General features: G+C 39.7%; 2 protein-coding genes across 3 annotated transcripts in view; one reads left to right on the forward strand and one right to left on the reverse strand.

The window, feature by feature from the left end:
- Positions 1-4,772, forward strand: part of IGSF3 (immunoglobulin superfamily member 3) — a 110,101-nt gene extending 105,329 nt beyond the window's left edge. The window contains exon 11 of the mRNA XM_083361901.1: positions 1,239-4,772. Coding sequence (XP_083218027.1) covers positions 1,239-1,489 — 251 coding nt within the window. The 3' untranslated portion in view covers positions 1,490-4,772. The remainder of the gene's footprint in view (positions 1-1,238) is intronic.
- Positions 4,773-4,918: 146 nt separating this feature from the next.
- ADPRH (ADP-ribosylarginine hydrolase) lies at positions 4,919-16,834 on the reverse strand. Of its 2 annotated transcripts, XM_083361905.1 has the most exons (4): positions 16,540-16,834; positions 11,523-11,871; positions 7,126-7,486; positions 4,919-5,986 (listed from the first exon to the last, which is right to left on the reverse strand). In XM_083361905.1, exons 2-4 carry the CDS (start codon positions 11,833-11,835, stop codon positions 5,593-5,595), a joined length of 1,068 nt encoding a protein of 355 aa, XP_083218031.1. In that variant the 5' UTR covers positions 11,836-11,871; positions 16,540-16,834; the 3' UTR covers positions 4,919-5,592. The 2 variants fall into 2 exon arrangements, with proteins under 2 accessions (XP_083218031.1, XP_083218032.1); XM_083361906.1 differs by lacking the exons at positions 11,523-11,871; positions 16,540-16,834 and adding an exon at positions 8,325-8,431.
- Between the last annotated feature and the right edge of the window lie 205 nt (positions 16,835-17,039).

Here is a 17,039-nt window from a genome sequence, read left to right on the forward strand (position 1 = left end):
GTTTTGTATACAACTCTCAGCTTTCCATACTAAATGTTTAGAAAAAAATTTTCTCTGCACTTGCATATCAACATTATTATCCTTGCCAGCTGCTTTTTGCGCTTCGAATTTTTCCTCTGACCTTGAAAAAAGAACTATGTATTCTTGTTTGCTTTTCTGCTGCCAGCAACTGGCTGTAAGAGAAGAATTGCCCCCCTATGAGAGAAGTAAAGATGTCAGATGAACCCAGTGCCAAGCTTCTTATGGAAGTATTTGAGAAAAAGTTTTCTACATTATATGACATCCAGCAAGAGATGAATAAAAAATCTGATAAAAAGTTTGAATTATTAATAACAGAATTAAAACAAACCAAAGAAGACATTAAAAATATACAGATCAGATTAGATAAGACAGATACGAGGTTGGATTCTTTTTCATTCACGTTTGCTATTATTGGATTTGAAACAGAAGGAAGTTTTTCTGAGGCCAAGAGGAATTTCTGAAGGAATCCAAAACCTAAGAGATCTAATTGTAACAGAATCTGGATCTCTCAGGTCCTAGTTCACTATACTATCTTTATTCCCCACAGTCTCATATTTTATTTTCTTAAAATTACAGGTATGGTTCTTTCTCAAAGACAGTGCTGTTCTTTTGAAAGATTATAGCTATGAGAGCAAAAGGAAGCAAAGATCTAAAAATTAATTTCCCTTTGATTACCAGTCTATGACCTGTACATATGGTCATTTATACTATTTTTTAGTGATTGAGGAATATAGTAGCCAAATTTGAAAATTACAGTAAACAAAGCCTTTTGGTTAAAAGAGCTCTACTCACACAGGACTGATTTTAGCCTCACTTGGTATGTTGCTTCTTAATAATTGTTTACAAGAGGTGGTTTGATCTTTAGTGAAGGTTCTGGATTAGGTGCAGGAAGATTCCAGTTCTAATCCTGCCTTTGGCATAGAAGCCAGTTGGATGATTTTGGACCAGTTGTGGTCTCTCATGCTAGGAAGACAATAATAGCTTTCTTTTGAAGATGTTGCCAAGAAAATAGTGTGGATATTAAAACTGGAGTTTGCCCATGTAGGTACCAGGAATCAAGACTGACTTAACAAACAAGATGCGGGTGCGCATGCACGCACGCACGCACACACACACACACACACACAGAGTCATAGACACAAATGTTTGGTATATACAGAAAAAAAGAAATGTATTGATCTGAAAGTTCATTACTATCCTTTATCACTCCTTTTTAGGATCCTCTCTGCAATCTGTTATCTGCACCAATGACTCTCTGTTCTACTTCGTATTTTTTTATCCCTTTCCCATTTTTGGCATTCTCATCATCACCATTCTGCTGGTGCGATTCAAAAGCCGAAATTCCAGCAAGAATTCCGAAGGAAAGAACGGGGTCCCCTTGTTATGGATCAAAGAGCCACACCTAAACTATTCCCCCACGTGTCTGGAGCCTCCTGTTCTCAGCATTCATCCAGGAACTATAGATTAAATGGCAGAGTCCTAAGAGAGAGTGAGGTAAAGCTGCATCTGAAACCCAAAGGAGGTCTATTTTGTTGAATTTTTATTCACCATCTGAACTTTTGGATACCAGCTTACCTCTGCTACACTGTTCTGTCACCTTTGGGGGCGAGAGGAACCTGAACACCCCAGAATGCCTATGAAGAACCAGCCAATTGCGAAGGGGGATGGAATGTCCATTTGTTCACTGTATATAATGAATTTTCATACTGTTTCCTTTTCATCCAGTGTCATCATTTGTCTTCTGGGCTGTAATTCTGTTGCTCAAATATGTATTCTTGTATTATGCAGAGACAGACTCCAGAATGTATTGATTAAGTTGGGCTCTGGTTGTGCCAAAGTGGGGCACTTTATTTTGAGTAAGCTTGTTTTATCAAACGGGCTTGTTTCAGCAGCTGGAGTGGACCAGAAAAACTTCATATTGCTTTTGAGAAATGAACCTAGGATCACTCCATTCTGCATATTAAGTGGCATTGTTTCTGCCATATCGGTCTGGATGTTTCTTATTACTTGAGGACTGAAAATGCGTATGGGGGAGGGAGAGTAGCTTTGTTTTTAGCTTCAAAAAGAAATTACAGTCCATCAAAGGAAAACTTTGACTTCCCCAGGTACAATTGCCCGTCTAATTCTAATGACCAAAAAGGCTCTGGTTTAGATATCCTCCACTATCACACTTAGAGACTGCAGCAGAAAAAATCAGATCCTAACCTTGACCAAAGTTTAGGAAGCAGTGCAGAAGTAACTGCCTCCTTGTGTGGCCTGGCACTATTAACAACTGTGGACTGTTGAAACAGAGCAGAGAAAGGGCTGACATAGTGACCGACTTCTGCTTCTTAGAAAAGTTGTAAGAAACACATGCGCTGTCTACACAAAGAAGTTTACACCAGGCAAGAAAGGGGCATGAATGTTCTTCCTTCCCTCCCATATATGTATATGCTGCTTTGTTATTTCAGCTTTATTTTTACTACCCTTCATCTTCATTCCACCAGCCTTGCATAAGCCACAATAAGTGAAAGTATGCTGGGCTAAGAACTGTTGTTCTTTCTATGAAAGGCACAGCACGAAGAGACCTTGGTTCAGTTCAGGTGGAATTCCTACTTCAAGTCAAGAGCTCTTTCCGTGAGCTGCCCAGGAAAATGTTATGTTATACGTGATGGACCAGATCTCTTCTGCCCTGATTCTAGCTGCAGAGACAGGGAAATTTTAAAACTTTACAAAAAAAAAGTGTGTTTACTGTCTTCCTAAAAGTCTTCCTGGCACAGTTGGTTGCTAATTTTCAATGAAACAAGTGAATCTGTGTGATTCATGAGTGTCAGCGACATATGCCAGCATGTTCTGCTGCCTTGACCTGAAGGTGGTGATCAGTGGTAAGAAGATAGCAATACAGCAGGTTTTTCCTTCCTGAAGAGCGAAAACGTAATAGTTAGGCTAATTCGTCCTTATGAAAGCAAGTTGTGGGAATAACAAGCTTGAGGAATGGTGCTTTAACACCAGTGCAAAGGTTTTCCTTATGTCAAGAGAAAGACGTGCCCGCTCTCCTAATATTAGAGCAGTCTTTCTCAACCTGGTGTCTCTGAGATGGGTGGAGACTACACTTTGCATAATTCCCAGCCAGCAGGGCCTTTGGTTATGCTGGCTAGAAATAACAGATTTGTAATAAAACACATCTAAAGGACCTGAGGTTGAGGCAGGTGCTCGGGGGGGGGGAAACATTATTGATCTAATCTCTGAGGTTTTGAAGCTTCTCCCATCCTTGTAACATTCTAATAAAGCACCCAGAAAGTTCCCAGAACCAAATCTGCCTCTGCAAAACCTTAATCTTATATAATGTGCAATTTGGGGGGGAAAATAGTTTTAGTCTGCCTGCCTATACTGTCTGTTCAGAAGAGAGGGGATTTAAAAAGAAAATGAGACACCTACACAGCACACAAATTCCTAGCTTCTCTGTACGGTTAATGTAAAGCGTCTTGTACATATTCTGCTGGAGGGCAGGAGCCGTAACTGAGTTAAGGTCTTGAAAAGGAAAGGAGGCAGTGGTACAATATCTGCCCTAAACAACATCGCTCCTTATCTTTGCATTGGAAATGTGTTAAACTGACCTAGTAGTATCAATGCTTCCCTACCAGCGATCCTCCTCTGCACGCCTGCTTATGGAAAGTTATCCCACAGCGACATCCAGTGGCTAGCTCTCCCATCTGTGGACTGTGGACTCTTGGGAAAGCATATGGATGTCATAAAGTCTCTAAATAGTGGAAGAATTGTCCCACAAGCAGCACCAAGGATCACTTGCAAATGACTTGTCCATTGTGCTGCCAAACTGATTACCAATTAGAATGGGCTTTCTTTTTTTTAAAAAAATGGACACCGCCTGCAAAAAGCTTTCACAGCGCTTTTTGGACCACTTTTCTCTACCCAGAGAAAAAGGAACAAGCTACCTTTGCATGATGTGAGAAAATGTGTTTTTTATTATTATTATTATTATTAAAAGAACTTTGTACCATGTTGCACTAAATGTTTTATACAACACACATGCAAGCTGTAGTAAAACTCTGTTAAAATTGTGATTTAATGTCCTGTGTTAATGGTTTTGAACTGTTAACAAAACTTTTTTATTAATACAATTCAGCTATCAATGTGCTGCTTATGTCAAGTTGGTGTTCAACTGTAGCAAGCCACAGCATTCTGGCTCTTACCATGGCTTGGCATCACTGCCATGGGCACACATCACAAGCATTGAACAAATGCCTACGACGACTCAGTTGTGCAGAAGAACGGTTTTCACTGGTCTGTTCTCCTTTCATTCTGAAACCTAAGACTATGAAAATATAACTTCACTGGGGCTTAGCTATCATGGCAAAGAGAGACCTGCTTTTCTATAAAGACTCAACAGTGCTGAGGGAGGAATGGGGAACTAAGCTAATGTTGCAGTATATGATTGGAGTTATGGAAAATATCTCAATGCTTAGCAATTGTTTATCGTTTTTTATTCTCTTAGATCATCCTTTTTATTCTCTTAGATCATCCTTCAGTGCGTAGACTTTTTCAGTCTCAGAGCCAGTTTGTTCTAGTGGTTAAGATACCCAGGCTAGAAACCATGAGTACAAATCCCAGTTTGACCATGCTCACAGGTGACCTTATAGGCCAGTCATTCTTCCTCAAACCAACTCACTTCACTAGGTTTGGGGAAAAATAGGAGGAGGGAATATTAGATATGTTCACCGCCTTAAGTTATTTCTAAAAATAATAAAGGCAGGATACAAATAAATGGGCCTATTTCAAAACTATTGGACTGAATGAACAAAGTTTGCAAGATGCTAAGCAAAACTTTATATCGCAATTCCTAAGGCCAAGGTGTAGGTCACTGCCTGCAAAGTTGTTAGTCAAAAATCCACATAGTATGTAGGTTTGTACGTATAGCCTACCTTTTATTACTTTTATATACATACATTATATACAAATAAGGCAGCCACTAAATTCAGCACACCTTCCTCCTATTTTCCCAACAACCACCCTGTAAGGTTAGTTGGGCTGAGAGACAGTGACTAGTCACCCAGCTGGCTTTCATGGCTAAGGCAGGACTTGAATTGCTTATATTTATGACAGCATTTTGAAACAATGGATGAGAACAGCCCAGTTGCAGCTAGAGGAGTAATGGCTGTTTCTGGTAATCCAAAACTACAATCCAAAAAGTAAAACACGAGCAGAGACAATGTTTATCTGCTTACACACTCCCTAGAAAGCCTAATGCACGTATCAAAAAGTTTCCCTTGTTTCAGATCCTCCTGCTGCATTTCTAAATACAAAACACAGAAGATTAGAGGTCCCAACCGATTTTTACAAATAAAATGTAATGTATCTTCTCCTCTCCCCCTTCCAGATAAATTTTATATTATACTCAAATAAATTCTTAATTTTTTAACATTTTAGGGACAGATGGTGGTAAGATTTTTCAGTAGTAGTTAACTGCATAATTTAAATCGCTATACGTATTCACTATTCATAGTTATAGTTGATAAGGTAAATATTTTGTTTTGCTGGATTTTAACAGTTACTTCATCTCTAGCAGTAGGACTTTTAGGTAGTCAAACTGAGATGATAGAGTTCCTTAGCTACTTTTTCGAGGCGGTCTCTGTATTCAATGTTTTTATAGTTTTTTTCACTAACCCCTTTGAAGCCATACATTGCTCCCCACCAGCAGGCTGCAATTGCCGCAGTGGAGTCACTGTCCCCACCATGAAAGAAACCCCGCAGAGCCAACTCAGTCCAATTCTCAGAACCCAGGATAGCATCATAGGCAATCATGGGCGCATCGTGGCCACTACTACCTCCCCACCCTGAGAAACTCAAGGAAGTGTAGAATTCATCTCTCTCTTTCACACCAAATACTTTAGGGAAGGAAGGAGGAGAGTTCCCATCTGAGATGCCTCTGATTTCCAGGTATTTCTTCCACTGGCTTTCAAAGTAGTTCCTGCAAAATAGAAATGCAAAGTTTCTATTGATATCCTAGATTTATGTAAATGAATGAATTTCATTTAAAAAAATCTAACCACTCCACCCCTCCCTACTTAATAGCTGGAAGATTATGGAGGAAAGTTGAAGTCCAACATGACAATAAAACTTTCAATAGAAGATGTTGCCTTAGATGTACAAAATATAAAAACTGACCCAATATAATTAGAATGCTTGAAGCATAAACTATCAAATAATTTGAACACTTGCAGCAATTGGGAATGTCTACTTTAATGAAAAGAAGGAATAGGGCTGACGTGATAGCAGTGTTCCAATATTTAGGGGGCTGCCACAAAGAAGAGGGGGGGTCAACCTATTCTCCAAAGCACCTGAAAGCAGAAGAAGCAATGGCTGGAAACTAATCAAGGAGAGAAGCAATCTAGAACTAAGGAGAAATTTACTTAGTTAAAACGTGGCATGGTGGCTCCGTGGTTAAGACACTAGGCTTGTCGTCTGGAAAGCTGGCAAGCCCAGATTCAAGACCCGAGCACCATGTGACTGGGTCAGCACCCATCCTCGCTCCAGCTCCTGCCAACATAGCAGTTTGAAAGTATGCAAACGATAGTAGATAAATAGGTAACAGGACTCTGTGACATCATGCTGGCCACAGGACCACAGAAATGTCTTTAGACAACACTGGCTCGATGGCCTTGAAATAGAGATGAGCACCGCTCCGCAGTGGAGTAAAATCTGCTAAAATCTTCCTTTTAGAACAACTGATCAGTGGAATAACTTGCCTTCAGAAGCTATGAGTGCTCCAACACTGTGGAGGTTTTTAAGAAGAGATTGGACAAGCATTTGTCTAAAATAGTATAGGGTTACCTGCTTGAGCAGGGGGTTAGAGTAGAAAACTTCCAAGGTGCCTTCCAATTCTGTTACTGTTACCTTCTACCCTCCGTTCTGGGACTGTTCGCCAGTTGAGAGCTCAAATAAGGAAGGTGTGTATACTACTCATAGATTATTCTTTTGTTGCAAAGTATCTATGTGCGTTCTCTGGACAGAATATAGTTAATGCTTGCTCAGCACTATATAGTTACAAAAATATCAGTTATGCTTAAAGACCTTCAAACTATGAACAACCCAAATACCCATACTTACCAATGCTCCAGATTTTTATTTACAAAGCAGCCAGACTTCTGGATATAGGCCTTTGCTTTAGGGATCACCTCCATTAGCCCTCTTCCCCATTCCTGTGGTGGTTTGTGATTCACAGCATAAGAAGTAAAAAGAGCAGATGCAAGGGATCCAAGATAACCAGTAGGATGATGGTGAGTCATTCGTCCACTCTCAACACTGACTGCAATTAATATTTCCAGGTCTTCTGGACGACAAAATCTTAGTCCAATGCACATCGATCTCATAGCAGCTCCACATCCTCCTCCTCTTTTACAGAAACTAGGTATCCAGCTATCTGAGTCATCTGGATCCAAATTCATAGCATAATGCATGCAGGTATCACCTATGAAAGATGGAACATTGTATCAGAACATGTTCATTAAGCAGGCAGCAAAAACAATAAGCACTGCAAATAGAATTTAGCCCAGTCTTTTCCAAAAACATAGATCCAAATGACTAAATACCATTATCAGAAAAATATTCCCTGAATAACTTTTTGCTATGCCTGTCTTCTTACACAATGTAAAATAACCTTCATTGAGTATCTCTGAATACGTTTTCTTATAAGACCCATCATCCTTAATCAACCTGGCCAATGTTGCCTGATGATGCGGGTTGCACTCCTGATACATTTTAAGAAAAACAGAATATGGAAGCTAGTTTACAAAATTAGTAGTTAGTGATAATGGCACTACTAAACTATCAGAAAACTGTTGGGAAAAAGGAGGTCAAAACTAGCAATCCATTTCAATACAAATCCACTCTTGTATGTAAGCCTGTTTCACCACTGTGAAACTGAAATTTTTTAATGCTGTTCATAAATCTGAACAGCCTTAACAATATTGGTAAAGCAAGTAGGTTGAAGAAGCAGATAATTAAAATAATAAACCATCTAAGTATGTAATTAGATGTACACTTATATGGAATTAGGTCACACTGAATGTTGTGGGACCTAATTCTGACTACATACAGAATAAAGAATATATAAGATGTAAGTGAATGGAAACCCTTTAAATTTATACCAAAGTATGCATGTATTTCACCTAGAAGAATTTATTTTACTGAACTTTCCCCAAAGCTGTGCAACATCTGCAATATGTCTTAAATGAAAATTCAGAGAATCATTACACATATTCTAATTGCAAGGAGAGAGAGAGAGCTATTATGATAGAATGGCCTGCCTCCTTGGAGTCATAGGTACTCCGTTGTTTGAAGTTCATCTCTGATTGTTTTGAGGATCCTGCTTTGACCAGAGGTTCAAAGGTCTCTTACAACCCTATGATTAGAGCTTAATGATCTACAGTGGACATCTGGCTTTCAAAATCATAGGGCAATGTGATTTGCACAGAAGAAAACTTAAGACTTGTTCCCCATCATCGTAGAGAACAGAACAGAGAATGGTGTAAGTTACAGAAACACATAAAAATTAGAGAACTGTTTAACAGTGGAACTAATTACTCAGAGATGGTAGGCTTCACATAACTGAATAAAGTCTGGGCAGGCATCAGCTGGAAGCATTTTAATGTAGTTGCTTGCATTAAACAGACAATCAGATTCACTATCTCTATGTGACCGCTGCCAGTTCTATAACCCTTTAATTGCTGAAAGGTATATAAGATGCATTTTTGTAAAGGAGAATATGAATTAATTTAATGACACGTAGTCTTCTACAGTTAAAAAAACAATTTAAGTTGAAAAAATACTTCTTTAGATAAATTATCTTCATTAATGTAATCTGATCCTGGAGAAGCGTTTCTACCTAACTACCAAGAATTTACAAAGCAAGGTTACTTTGCAAGCTTTTCTAAAGGTCAGGGCAATAGGAGGAATTTCCCTATGCCTACTCCAGAAAGGGAAAATCCCTATGATGTGCAGAGTTTCAGGCTGGTAAAACAAGGTAGTTTACAGATGTATAAATTTCTCAAGAACAGAAAGCCCGCAAGCTGCTCTACCAGGAGCTGGAAGAAGCCCAAACCATAGACATGGACTTTTCTAAAAGTCAGTTAAAACTGTCCTTTGTATTTCAGCTCAATTTGGAAGTTTTCAGGGGAATGTTGGTACAGCATACATACTTTGTACACAACCCATCCTCAGTTATATTTTTCAGAGATACTTCCTATCTGAGCACTATAGCTGTGGTGCACAACCTGGAGCTAATAGATTTTAGGTGTTTCCAGAATCCCTCCACAAATAGTCCCCGGGATCTGTATTTTAATGAGACATGAGCAGAATAGAAGAGAAACATTTAAATAACATAGAAATGCATCAGATTAATTGCATTTGATTCATTTGATTCTCTTTGCACTTCCCATTTCTCCTGACTTTATTTTCTCTTGCTTTTTAGAGGGTTATTTATTCTGTTTTATAAGCTGATTAAAATTTGTTTGGATAAAAGGCATATATAAATTTAAATAAATATTCCTGCTCAGTAAAATTCAAAAGGCAAGTATTAGGTTCACATTTCTAGGGAGATTCTCAGTCATCCAGATCATGGCTGTCCTAAAGGTGCTTTTTAAAGAGGCAACTGGACTTCCTTGTTTTTCTTTGAAGATATTTCGCTTCTCATCCAAGAAGCTTCTTAAATGAGAAATGAAATGTCTTCAAAGAAAAATAAGAAAGTCCAGTTGCTTCTTGAAAAAGCACCTTTGGGATATTAGGTTCACACCTTGCATGAAACCAAACTATGGGTTCTTGAGTTTGGGTAATGTTCTTTGTGTGTGGACTACTGCAATGCACTCTACATTGACCTGTCCTTGAAGACCATTTGAAAGTTTCAACTGATAGAGAATGCAGCTACATAGGTAATAAATAGCGTGGCATATATAATACCACTACTGTGTGAGCTACATTAGCTAGCAATGTGTTTCAGGGTACAATTCATGGTCCAGGCCGTCACCTATAAAGCCGTACATGGCTTGGGACTGGGTTACCTAAGGGACTGTCTTTTCCCAATAGTTTCTACCACTCCAGTCTAGTTGGGCACGGTGCATATTCTGCCAGCCAATAAATGTCAACTTTCAGGAACCAGAAGCCATGCCTTCTCAGCCATAGCTCCTGCACCTTGGAACATCCTTCCTTCCGAGATTAGAATGATCCTGACCCCATTAGCCTTTCATGAGGCTTTAAAAACCTGGCTATGTGCCTGGGCCCTTAAATGTATTAAGGGTGCCATATCTTGGCTTTACTGGCAATTATTAAAAATTTTCTCGGCTGTATATATTTATTTTGTATTGTTCAGCCAGAGTCACTTGGCTGAGATAGATGGCTATACAGTAGAAATTAAATAATGGCAGATTGAACCATGATTTGTCAGTTAACAAAATATATTACTGTAGCCTTAAATAAATGGGAATTTAACCAGTAATATAGTAATCCTCATCACAAATCTGGTCCCAAGGCACTCCAGAATAGTCAGCTTTTAGTTGCCTTCTGAAAAATCAGTTGGAAACAATCTGATCCTGGAAAGAAGGCTGTTCCAGAGAAGGAGGAATCACAGCTAATAAAATCTGTTTCTATGGTGGTCAAATGAACACAGAAACTACCCTCTTTCCATTCACCCTGAGAAAAGATGGCCCATTAGTTATTCTAAGCCATGCTTGAATTACCGCATCAGGAATTGCATCTGGAAGAGAACTGATAAAGTGCAATTATCCCAATAGAGGCTTTGCATGAGAAAACCCAGAGACTCCCATCACTTTGCAAACCACTGCATTCTGGACCAGTCAAAGCTTTCAAGAATCTTCAGTATACTTGATGGGAAAAGAAAATGCCACAATATACTTGAACCAGATGTTGGTATGCATCTCTAGGTGCTTGAAGAGAATGCCGTGTCCTGATTAAGAAAAGGAGTTATTATGCAGGGAAAAGAAGTTGCTAACTGTACTAGGAGGAATAATTGAGTAATGAAGTAAATAAATATTTGGATAGATCTCACCTTAGCCTACAATTTTGTTTTCAGTTAATTTCATTATTTCTTACATCTCTGCCAACATTCTACACACTGCTACTTTCCAGATAGGTCCCATCATTCCCAATCAACATATCCAGTGTCCTGAGAGAGTGGGGATGTTTATTCCATCTGGAACCATATGGCATTCTCTCTCTTGTAAGATCTGACCAGAAAAAAATAAACTGAGTATGGACTGTGGCTACTAAAGCATCCAATAATTTTCAGCAATTGTAGCCAGAAATGGCTCTGGAGGTCACAAAAAGTAGGTTTACCAGCAGTATTAGGGCCTACTTTAAAGCAGGAATCAAAAAAGGCCAATAAACAAAGATGTTAAATGGAGTGTTTCCAACAGTGAAGCAGAATACACCTGGTAAAGCATGACATATGAGAAATACATATTCATTCCTATGGAAACATTTTGAAAACGTACCTGGAGCCCGTCCAGCCATGTCACTCATACAATCCCTGTAGTTTGTTGCAAGGAGTTTGTACAAATGGAATAACTCTGGGTTTTTGCCAGCAGCAGCCAAGGCTTCAGCAGTAGCCAAGTGCATAATGGTGTCATCGCTGACCTTCCAACCTTTTATGTTAATATGGTCCACGCCACCCATTTTGGCTACTTCGTTGTGAATTTTTTCACCACTGCGTTGGAATTCCCATTTTGCATTACAAAAGCCTAGGGCATCTCCAGCTGCACTCAACACCATGGCAGCCACATAGTTCTCCATCAGGCCAGAGCACATGTTGTGTTGCCACAATAAGGTTATAATCAAGAAAATCTGAAATAAATACAAGTTAAAAAGCACACTATGATTTACCTAGACATCTCAATTCCATAAATTTCAACTGTGTTATTCTATGCATTATCTTTTTTATTTAATTACTTGGACAAACAACACTTAAAAATGATTTTTAAAAAGTGCTTCAGAACTTAAGGGGAAAAAAGATATCACTAAAGCAGCATACAGATGTTTTTTAGATTTCTGCATGAATTTGAAAGAAAAAAGAATCAGCTCATGTAGAAACCTAAGAAAGCATAGGCTGCTTTAATGAATAATATAAAGATTCTGCTCTCAGGAGGTGTGAAAACCAAATAATACTCATTCTCAGTTATTGAGTACAGGTGATATCCACAACCAATGGGAAAAAATTGTGTATTGTTTAACACATACTGTCTCGTGTATGAAAAAAACTAAAAAAATAAAAATAAAAGGTAGCTTTTAAGTGAGACCATTTAAAACAAGGACTTTTATTTCAAATCTTTCTAGAGCCTGACACTGGAGATAAATCATCTCCTTTCTGCCACTTTTATTGTGGAAAAACTCTGTTTTATCTTTTCAATTTAGTAAGTGAATGAAAAGTTCTAACACTGACTAAATAGTGAAATAAATTCCTGGTTCATTTTATCCAAATGAAAAATAATTGTTGGTCCATTTAACAAAGTTTTCCCCCATTTTTTTGTGCGTGTTTTCCCCCATTTATATAGTGGTGGGATTCAGCCAGTTTGCACCACTTCGGCAGAACCGGTAGCTAATTTTTTGTTACCCAGGCCCAGAACGGACTTCCAGAAGCAGCATCCACACAGAGAACCAGTTGTTCACATATTTGAATCCCACCACTCTCTCTCTCTCTCTCTCTCTCTCTCTCTCTGTGTGTGTGTGTGTGTGTGTGTGTGTGAGCGCGCGCACGCGCGCGCACAGGGCTTTTTTTGTCATAGAACGCACCGGAACAGAGTTCCAGCACCTTTTTTCATGGAGTTTCCAGAGTTGCATTCTTTCCTATTGTTTCCCTTTCTATCCTCATTTGTTATTGAAAATGGTGGTACAGTGTGAGCAGGGTCCCCTCCGGCACTCTCTGCCTCCTCTAGGAGCCACGAGGCGCCGGAGCACCACAGCCAGAGCGTGCCGATTGGCTGGGTTACACCATGTGGTATGGAAGCTGATGGTGGAACTGGGAGACACATAAACATGGAGGCCATCTTTCATGAGAGGGTAACCTCCCCCCCCCGGTGAGGTTAAAAAGAGGTGAAGCAAGAGGAAAGTCGGCTGGCGTGGAAGCTTGTCCAACAGCGAAACTTTGCTGCTTCGGTTCCTTGGGTAGTTCAAAGGCTGGGATATCTACAAAAATCTCTTTTTAGTCTTTTATACTTTATGTTCAAACTGCAGAGGGGAAGAATAAGAATAAAGCCAATGTCTTGTGATTTGGTGGTATTATTATTATTATTAATATATTAATTATGTATTGGTCAGATATAAAGGTAGACCTACAGTATGAGGTTTAATCAGATCTATTTATTAAATTGGGTTTAACTTAAAGGTAAATTAAAAGTAATCTGTTCACTGACAAAAATTTCAACTTAAATTTGTTTCAAGTCAATATCCATGTTAAACTCCAAATGTAAATTTTTCCACCTTGTTTGACAACTTCTTAAAAATAATTCAATCTTTTACAAGCAACCAAATTTTATTGGGCCAATTTCATCCCACATAGAAAGCTGACATTTTCACTCATTAAACTAAATGGGTATGCCAGTGGTAAATGTCCCAAAAGATTAATAAAATGCCTTCTTGTAATTTAAAGCCACACAATGCACGGTAACATTAATAGCATTAACTTACCTTGAACAAAATCCTAGTCTTTTAAATACACTAAAAATTGAAGGGTTTTTTCAACTACAAAGGTAAACCTTGTAGGGTAGGCAAGGCGGGTTGTATGATGTGTGTGGCATTTTTTTTTACAAAAAAGCAATACACACACACACACGTTTGTGTGTGTATGTTGTATGTGTATATGTGTGTGACAAGCACGAAACCAAAGACACCAGCCTGAAGATGAGTGGGACCTTGTCGAAACGTCACCAAGACACCCTCAATCCTACACGGGAAAAGACCCGAATACGCCAAGACCTACATATACGAATATATCGAATCTCAGATAAAGGGTATGACTGACTGATGAGAACATAAAGAGTTCGAAATGATCATCTCAGCCTCCCAAAAATTCTTTATTAGCAATTTATATATATATATATATATATATATATATATATATATATATATATATATATATATATATATATATATATATATAGAGAGAGAGAGAGAGAGAGAGAGAGAGAGAGAGAGAGAGAGAGAGAGAGAGAGAGTGTGAGTGTCTCGGGTTTCTTCCCGCGTTCCTTTCATCTTCAGAAAGTTGTGGCGACGTTTCGACGAAATCCCATCCGTCATCATCAGGCCGGAGTGTTCCTCCTGCTGCTTCCAGGAGCAATGCGTGGTCTGGCTGTTCCTTTCCTTCCAACTGCCGGTGGGGCTGTGTTCTGACTGGGTGGAGGCATGGCTGCTTTCTGATTGGGTGGGGGGGGTGTCCTCCGACTGGGTGGAGGCGTGGTTGTCTTCTGATTGAGTGGAGGCGTGGCTGTCTTCTGATTGGGTGGATGCGTGGTTGTCTTCTGATTGGTTGGAGGCGTGGCTGTCTTCTGATTGGGTGGGGTGTGTTCTGAATGGGTGGGGTTTTTTGTTGTGTTGTAATATCCTGAGTGTTGTGATTTGGTGTCCTGAGGAGTGGGCTGTGTAGTGGCCTCCAGAGCTTTGGTTTGGCTCCGAGTTCGAGGACCTGCTATGTATCTCTGGTATGGGTCAGTCAGGTTCGTGTGTGCGTTCTTCACACAACACTCAGGATATTACAACACAACAAAAAACCCCACCCATTCAGAACACACCCCACCCAGTCAGAAGACAGCCACGCCTCCAACCAATCAGAAGACAACCACGCATCCACCCAATCAGAAGACAGCCACGCCTCCACTCAATCAGAAGACAACCACGCCTCCACCCAGTCGGAGGACACCCCCCCACCCAATCAGAAAGCAGCCACGCCTCCACCCAGTCAGAACACAGCCCCACCGGCAGTTGGAAGGAAAGGAACAGCCAGACCACGCATTGCTCCTGGAAGCAGCAGGAGGAACACTCTGGCCTGATGATGACGGATGGGATTTCGTCGAAACGTCGCCACAACTTTCTGAAGATGAAAGGAACGCGGGAAGAAACCCGAGACTCTAGATCTACACATACAGACACCCGCGAGAATCTACGAAAACATATATATATATGTATATATATATATATATATATATATATATATATATATATATATATATATATATAGTTGAAACGTTGCCCTGATACCTCAAATTCTAGGTGGGGAAAAAACCCGAATGACCAAAGATCTACATACAAACACCCGCGAAAACCTCAGAAAGCATATATATATATATATATATATATATATATATATATATATATATGTATGTATGTATGTATGTATGTATGTATGTATGTATGTATGTCTGTCTGTCTGTGTGTGTGTGTGTGTGTGTGTGTGTGTGTGTGTGTATAAAAAGTCAATGGTTCAATACGTATCTCAAATATACGCTTGTCTGTGCATCTAAATCAAATCCACGAAACAAAACAATATTGTGCAATACAGTGTTGCAAGATATCCTAGGATTGTCATGTTTATTGGGGGAAGGAAGATTGGTTTACAGCAAGACTACAGAAGATTCTGGTAGTGCTTTTTTTAAAAAAAAACAACAAAAACAAAAACAGACTTGGAGCAAAGGCAATATCAACCCAGCTCTTTTATGAGTTTATGTACTGTATACACTGTGAAGATAGCCCAATTCAGTAACCAAGTTAAGCAGGCTGTGCAGCGGAAGCTACTATGAGAACTAGTGCTCCGAGTGAAGGAACCCTCAAGAAGGGAAGCTGTCAAGTTTATGAAAAGGCGTTGGGGGCGGGGGGAAGAGAGATCAATTGGGGCGGACTCCGCTCTCAGCGGCTTTCGCAAACCACAAAACTGTATTTTATATCTCGCTTCTTCCGCTTTCTCTCAGCCCGAATCGTGCCTGCAAGTCTTGTGTCACAATCGCTAGGAGCAAAGCCTTAAAAAACCCCGGAGGAGGGAAGGTAGATTTCCGAATACACGTGATTCTGTTCTTTAATTCAAAAAAAAAATAATCCACATGATTCGATGGCTGCAATACTAATAATCGCCCTTGCTTATTAAGGACCAAGAGTCCATTAAGTAAGACATGCTTCAAGAGTTCGGGGTGTCCCTGTTTAAGCTATCACCCAATGTTTGTTCGTTTTAGGAGCAGATGCGGGATGTGGGGGGGGCCGGTCACTTCTGAATGCACAAGCCTGTGTATTATTATTATTATTATTATTAATTATTATTATTATTATTATTATTATTATTATTATTATTATTATTATTATTATTATTATTATTATTATTATTATTATTATTATTATTATTATTATTATTCTAACCGGAAAAATACAGAAATTCGGGAAAAGTAGTGGAGGGAGCAGGACCACGCCCGATATCTTGGTTACAACCGGGCCCTACCTTGGGTTATTTGAAATAAGTGACTCAGCCATACTTACAATGACGCTCTGCGAATGACAGCGATCGCGGTTTCGCCCTGAAACTCCCAAGAAAACAGGAGCGAGAAGCGGCGGCGGCGGCTAATCTACTGCCGCGAGTGGCTGTAAGCCATAAGCCGGTTCTTGGAGAACGGAGTTTGAGAGGAAAGCGCCGAAAGCAGCGTCTCCCGCTCAAACGATCTTTGCTTTTGCTTCTCGGGAAAGTTGTGTCTGGATGCCGTCTGGGTGGCGGAAAGCGAAAGCCAGCAGTAAAGTTTCCGCCCTATGGGCGCTTATGTGTATATAAGACTTGAGAAGTAGCCAAGCGGATGGGACGTTGGTGAGAAACTTCCGTTTTTCTCAGCTAAGCAGACTTCTGATAACCGAACACGGAAATAAATATGTGGAGCACCCTCCTTCCTATCCGGGTCTAAGTAGATTCCTCTGAATCGCGGGTAGGCAACCTTGGCTCTTTTATGACTCGTGGACTTCAACTCCCAGAATTCCTGAGCCAGCCATGC

Source organism: Vipera ursinii (assembly GCF_947247035.1).
Source record: "Vipera ursinii genome assembly, chromosome: 4".
Classification (NCBI taxonomy): Eukaryota; Metazoa; Chordata; class Lepidosauria; order Squamata; family Viperidae; genus Vipera; species Vipera ursinii.